Source organism: Bison bison, unplaced genomic scaffold (genome assembly GCF_000754665.1).
Source record: "Bison bison bison isolate TAMUID 2011002044 unplaced genomic scaffold, Bison_UMD1.0 scf7180017864456, whole genome shotgun sequence".
In the NCBI taxonomy this organism is placed as follows: Eukaryota; Metazoa; Chordata; class Mammalia; order Artiodactyla; family Bovidae; genus Bison; species Bison bison.
Genome location: NW_011495018.1, coordinates 16,430,580 through 16,437,386, shown reverse-complemented (window position 1 = coordinate 16,437,386; position 6,807 = coordinate 16,430,580). Strand labels below are relative to the sequence as shown.

The 6,807-nt window shown below is 43.1% G+C and overlaps 1 protein-coding gene across 1 annotated transcript in view; it reads right to left on the bottom strand.

The window, feature by feature from the left end:
* Window positions 1-6,807, bottom strand: part of ABLIM1 (actin binding LIM protein 1) — a 216,003-nt gene that overhangs the window by 131,995 nt on the left and 77,201 nt on the right. The window contains exon 3 of the mRNA XM_010859295.1: window positions 423-606. Coding sequence (XP_010857597.1) covers window positions 423-606 — 184 coding nt within the window. The remainder of the gene's footprint in view (window positions 1-422; window positions 607-6,807) is intronic.

Below are 6,807 nucleotides of genomic sequence, written 5' to 3'. Positions count from 1 at the left end.
TGAAGAAAGTGTGTTAGTCACTCAGTCATGTCCAACTCTTTGTGACCCCATGGACTGTATGTAGCCTGCCAAGCTTCTCAGTCCATGGAATTCTCCAGGCAAGAATACTGCAGTGGGTTGCCATTTCCTTCTCCAAGGCATCTTCCTGACCCAGGGATTGAACCTGGGTCTCTGTATTGCAGGCAGATTCTTTACCACCTGAGCCACCAGATAAATAATATATATAATATATAGAGATATAACTGAAACATTTTGTTGTACACCTGAAACTAACACAACATTATAAATCAACTATACATCAGTAAACATATTTTTTTAAAGGAAAAATATTTTAAGACTAAGTACAACTCAAGACCAAAGCGCAGATTCCAAGCTCTGAGAGCAGAATCCAACACTTCCCTGTTGGCGGAAGCCACACTTACTTGCAGATCGTGCAGGCAAAGCAGTTGGGATGGTAGGTCTTGCCCAGGGCGGTCACCACCTCTCCTTCCACAAACTCCCCGCAGCCATGGCATCGTGTGCCATACATCCTCTGGTAGTCCAGGGTGCAGAGATACTCCCCGTTCTTTATGAAGAAGCCCCCTTGGGCCAGGTCACAGCCGCACACTGTGGACAGACAAGTTCACATCTGGTCACAAGCTGCCAAGCTACTGGGCAGCATCGCCTTCTACCGCATGCTGCTAACTTACTCTATGATCTCAGCAGTATGGGGTTCGGGGTGGGGAGGACTGGTACAAAGAGCTATTTATTGTTGGGCTCCAAGTTCTCTCTTGCCTCCCTCCCCCTTTGTTTCCCTTCCCTTTGGGAGCTATGCAATATCTCATGCAAGTAAAATCCATTGGCTAAGTCTCAACAGCCTTTGCGATACATCTAAGATTCAGAGATAATCAGTCTTTGATGGAAAGATACCTTTGGGTCATGCTGTCTCTCATAGGAACAAAACTGTCTCTGGCAGTGCTATTTAGGAAAGATAGACACTGCTTGCCCACACAACTGCTTGGTTTGGCCTAAACTGTTACTGAGCTGAGTAATAAATTCCCACTCTACCAAAAGCAGGAGCTGAAATGTCCAGTGTCTATTTTTTCACACTCTGGAAATACTTTCCCATAGTCGTAAAACATTTAGGCATTTAATTTTCTCTTGGTGCAGCAAATAGGATAAGTCCATTATTTATATATTAAAGAGTGAGATAAAAATGAACAAGCCACAGAGGAAAGAAAAGGGAACATGTCCAAGATAAAACTGTCATTCCAGACCTCAGCACATGCAAAAGAGGATTTTGGCACCTCTTTCAAATCTGCACAGCTGTGGAGCATGGAGATGGTGTGAAAAAGTAGGTCCTGAAACGCCAGGTCTGCATGTTCAGACAAGACCAGGGCAGGACTCAGCAGCTTGTCCAAGAACAAAGCCAAAGGCGGCTCCTGAGAGTAAAGACTTTCCATTGACAAATGACCGGGAAATAACACCAGAGCTGGAAATCTCTGTTCTTAACCTCTGTATTCCCAGGGTTGGTTGACTCCTATACAGTTCAGATCCTTAGGCAAAGAATCCAGGATCCATCTTGATTATTCCTGCCAGCAGCTGGAATAGGCTTTTAGCTGGGGTAAGGATGAACTGAATTCAGTCACTAAATAGTTTTCCTAAGGACCTGCTAGAACACACCCAGGGTTCCTCTGGTAAGTTCCCATGACCCATGAAAGCATCTAGATGAACTAGTGTTGAGCACAGTAAGATTTTGATGCATTCGGATAGAATCTTACACTCCCACCCCAGCTCGCAGTCTCTACTAATTGCAACTACTGAGGATATTCAAGGTGACACAGAAGCTACAACAAGCTTTCCAGTGTGGGTTCATCTGTCTGTTTAGGTCCACACTCCACAGCTATGACCTTCTTCTTTGCAGTTTATAATCAAGTAACCCCAGATGATGGCCTGAGTCCATCATGCTGAAAATGACCATATAAACTCTGCTGTGATCACATTACCTGGAAACCAGCTCGTTTACCACCTGCTGCCTCTCTAACTTGCCAGTGCCCCCACTGTTTCCATTCCTGCCTTTTCCTACAAAATGAGTCCTGTGGGTCAAGGCAACTGAAGTTAAGACTAACCTCGCTCTAATTGCAAATTCCTTCAACAACAATAAACACAATCCTGAGGGTCACAGGACACCTTAGAGATTTATCTTCAGTATTTTTCTATGTATTTCTTAATTTTCACACAAGACGACAAGGCACTTTATGGTTAAGAGTCTTCAGCTTCACTTCTTTTGATTTGTAGAAACCTCTAACCACGGAATTTAACGAAAGGCTGGGAACCAATTTTTTAATTAAACTGAATCCACTTCAAATTTGGCAGACTCCTACCAGTTTCACTCCTTAGTGGCGTGAAGTAGTTCCAATGACTCAGTTGCTCTTCCAAACTCGGGTCTTTGTCAAAACCATGACAGGTGACAATATAATGCATTTGGACTGCTAATAATTTCCTTTAGTTTCTCCTCCAACCCCCTAAGGTAGACAGAATGTAAGAGTTCACAGATCCTTTATAAAAAGCTCTGGTGGCAACAGGGTCATCCTTATGTGCATGCAGATTGTAGGGATGGCTTCAAAGCTAATTCTAAATGTGTTAGACATCCCTGTACCCACCACTTCCTTAGGGTATCTTTCCAGGCTCTCTAGTTCACATGGTTTTGAGAAATTGACACATGCTCTCCTTTAATAATAAAGTCTTAGTTTATATGAACATAATATAGCCTTAAAAGTGATTTTGTAATTACTGTTGAGAGATGCCAAACTACAATCAAACTATGCCCTTTGCAATTTGATTTGGCTTGGTCCTTCAATTCAAGGCAGTGGCTCAAATGTGCTTACCAAACCGTACCATTGTTTCTGGTGGTTTATACCCGAGGAAACTAGCATTTGAAAACAGACTCACAGAGGCAAGGGTCATGAAGGCATACACAGCGAGTAGTGGGAGGGGAGGTCTATACTGCTCAGACCTAAAAGCACTTAACAACACATTACATTCCCAAAGAACGGACTAGTTGGGACGTAATCTCGGACCTTTCCCTCTTTCACTTCTCCAGGTATACTCGCCTATTCCTCCTCCTCCTTCTCCTCCTCTGGTCACAACTTCTCAGTCTCCTTGGCCACACTCTTACAGGCAGGTAACTCCCATGGACATTACCTTCTTCCTCTAAAACATAAGGCCTCCCTGGAAACAGGGCTTCCCAGGTGGCACTAGTGGGAAAGAACCCACCTGTCAATGTAGGAGACATAAGAGGTGCAAGTTCGATCCCTGTGGCGGGAAGATCCCCTGGAGAAGAGCATGGCAACCCTCTCCAGTATTCTTGCCTAGAGAATCCCAAGGACAGAGGAGCCTGGCGGGCTACAGTCCATGGCGTCACAAAGAGTCGGACACAACTTAAGTGACTTAGCATGCACACACACTTTGAAAACAGATCTCATCCACTCTTAGAGCTTCAACTATGACTGCAAAGGATTCTCAAGTCAATGTCCATGTGACATCTTCCCCAACCTGGGCACAGACAGCACACTTATCTGAACACAGAATCATCCAAAAAAACTCTATTCTCTCAGCTTCTCTGCCATCTCTTCTAAACGTTCTACTATTCCCTCTTCCAATAAAATGGTAGCGCTATGCGTTCTCCCACTCTTAAACCCAAATTTTCAACTGGCCACTAAATCCACTGTGTTTTCCCAGGAAAACATTTCTTTGATCCATTCCCTCCTCTGCCTTCTTATCACCTCTACTCAGATCCTGGCCTTTAGTATCTCTTGTATGAAAACAGTTTTATTACAACAGTGTTTGTACTGGTAGAAAAAAAAGAAACAGACAAACCTGGGAATAACTCAACTTTCCATCAGTAGAGCAAGAGTTGGATAAATTATGATATATCCAGTCTGTGGAGATAGGTCAGATCAATATCTGTAACCTAGAGGTCTGTCCATGATAAATTGTTAAAAGAGAAAGTTTCACAAAGAACTTCAACAATCCCTTTTTTCAAAAGTCTACTTATGTTTTTACAAACAAGGAAAAGTGAGTTAACACCAACATAGGATTATTAGTGGGTTATCTCAGCAGGATGAATAACTATTCACATTTCATTCACATACCTATGTGTCGGCTCACTTTTTAAAAGTTATGTAATTCTGCTAAACACACATAACATAGAATGGACCGTCTCAACCATGTTTAAGTGTACAGTTCAGTGACAGCACATTCACCTGGCTGGGCAGCACCATCCCCATGTATCCACAGGACATCTTTCATCCTGCAAAACTGAAACTCTAGACCCATAGAACAGCACCTCCCTAGTCTCCCTCCCTCCTCCAGGCCCCTGGAAACTGCCACTCTAGCTTCTATCTCTATGAATTTGACTGCCCTTGGTGTCTCATCTAAGGAGAAACTCACTTTATGTTAAGAAAAATTATCAAAAACATGTCCGAAAGGTGGAGGAAAGAAGCATGTTCTCCAGGGTCATGCTGGAATTCTAACAGCTCACACAGAACTATTTCGTGACCCAAGGCACTGGATCTGTGTTTGACAAGATCTTTACCTGGGTTCAATCCGTGGGTTGGAAAGATCCCCTGGAGAAGGGAGAGGCTGCCCACTCCAGTATTCTGGCCTGGAGAATTTCATGGACTGTATAGTCCATGGGGTCAAAAAGAGTCGGACACGACTGAGTGACTTTCACTTTCATTTTACTACTAATCAAAAGCCCAGACTTTGAAAGTTAACTGTAACTTGTAGGTTCTTGTCCAATAGACGTGCAGACGACTTCAGTCCAGGTTTACCATCCCGCTGCCTGTTAGGCTGCTGATCAGTTTTATATTTAACCCTGGCATCTTATCCGACATCCTTTGTTTTTCTTTTCTCTTTTGGCCACATTGCACAGCATATGGGATCTTAGTTCCCCCAGGGATCGAACCCACATACCCTGCATTGGAAGCACAGATCTTTAACCACTGAATCGCTAGAGAAGTCCCTGACATCCTTTCTTGAACACCTTTAAACCCATTCCTTTGGTTCTCCTTTGAGTTGGCTTTACATTCTACTAGTTCCCTCATTAATGAGTTGACTAAATCTCTGGTTAATGTTCATTCTATATTGGTGTCCTACTGCTGCTGCTGCTAAGTCGCTTCAGTTGTGTCCGACTCTGTGCGACCCCATAGACGGCAGCCCACCAGGCTCCCCTGTCCCTGGGATTCTCCAGGCAAGAACACAGGAGTGGGTTGCCATTTCCTTATCCAATGCAGGAAAGTGAAAAGGGAAAGGGAAGTTACTCAGTGGTGTCCGACTCTTAGCGACCCCATGGACTGCAGCCTACCAGGCTCCTCCGTCCATGGGATTTTCTAGGCAAGAGTACTGGAGTGGGGTGCCATTGCCTTCTCCGATATTGGTGTAAGAGTCATATATTTAACTTTTTGAAAATTACACTTTGACAAAGTGTAATTAACCAAAAATGAAAACCAAAAACTAACCAAAAATATCTAAAGGTGAATCATATAAAAATTGTAAAAGGGGGGAGGGGTGCTTCCCTGGTGGCTCAGTGGTAAAGAATTCTCCTTCTAATGCAAGAGACACGGGTTCGATCCCTGATCCAGGAAAATTCCACACACTGAGGAGCAACTAAGACCCATGTGCCACAGCTGTTGAGACTGGGAACCACAGCTCCTAGAGCCTGTGCTCCTCAACAGGAGAAGACACCGCAATGAGAAGCCTGAGCACCACAACCAGTAGCCCATGCAGCACTGAAGACCCAGCACGGCCAAAAATAAATTAAAAAACAAATTTTTTAACTAGAGTTTAAAAATAAAAGTCACTGTAAAAAAATGTTTTTAAAGTTCAGTCTGTTTATATTAATGACTTAGCAAATGCTTTTAACTGGTGGCACAAAGCAAAACTTCAAAACGTCCCACTCAAATGACCACACAATCCCAATTAGGTCGAACTTCAGTAGGCTATCTTTAGGTTTTTACCTTTGGATCTCTATTTGTCTCTCCTTTGATTCAAAGTTAACATATGCCCAGGGAAAAGAATAGATTCCTTTCATTTTTTTTTTTTTTAAAAAAAGAGCTGCCAATGAAAGAGAATTAATTGCTTTCTTCTTGATGATCAATTATTTAAAACATGTCCCACTCAAGGCCTGCCTGAATCTTGCCTCCTCTGTTATCACTAAAGCATGGCCACAAACAGTCATATGTCTCATAAAAGTTACACTCTTGAATTCACTCTCTACATACCAATGAATACCATTAAGTATTTAACTAGGAACATGTACATCAAAACAATTTAATATAAAAGTTGTGAAATTAATAACAGCACATTTAAAAATCTTACATGTTAAAAAAAGAAAACTTAACAGGAGCTTGCCTGTGTTGTAAAAATACCACAGAACAGGAAGTGCACCAAGCACGGAGGTGTCAGATTAAGGGGGAAAACAGTGTCGTGTTTTAGTGGCACGAACAGGGTTGTAGTAGCAGTTATTTCTTCAACTTTCTAAAAACAGAAGTTACATTTTCAGTTCAGTTGCTCAGTCGTGTCCGACTCTGCGACCCCATGAATCGCAGCATGCCAGGCCTCCCTGTCCATCACCAACTCCCGGAGTTCACTCACACTCACATCCATCGAGTTAGAAATGCCATCCAGCCATCTCATCCTCTGTCGTCCCCTTCTCCTCCTGCCCCCAATCCCTCCCAGCATCAGAGTCTTTTCCAATGAGTCAACTCTTCGAGTGAGGTGGCCAAAGTACTGGAGTTTCAGCTTTAGCATCATTCCTTCCAAAGA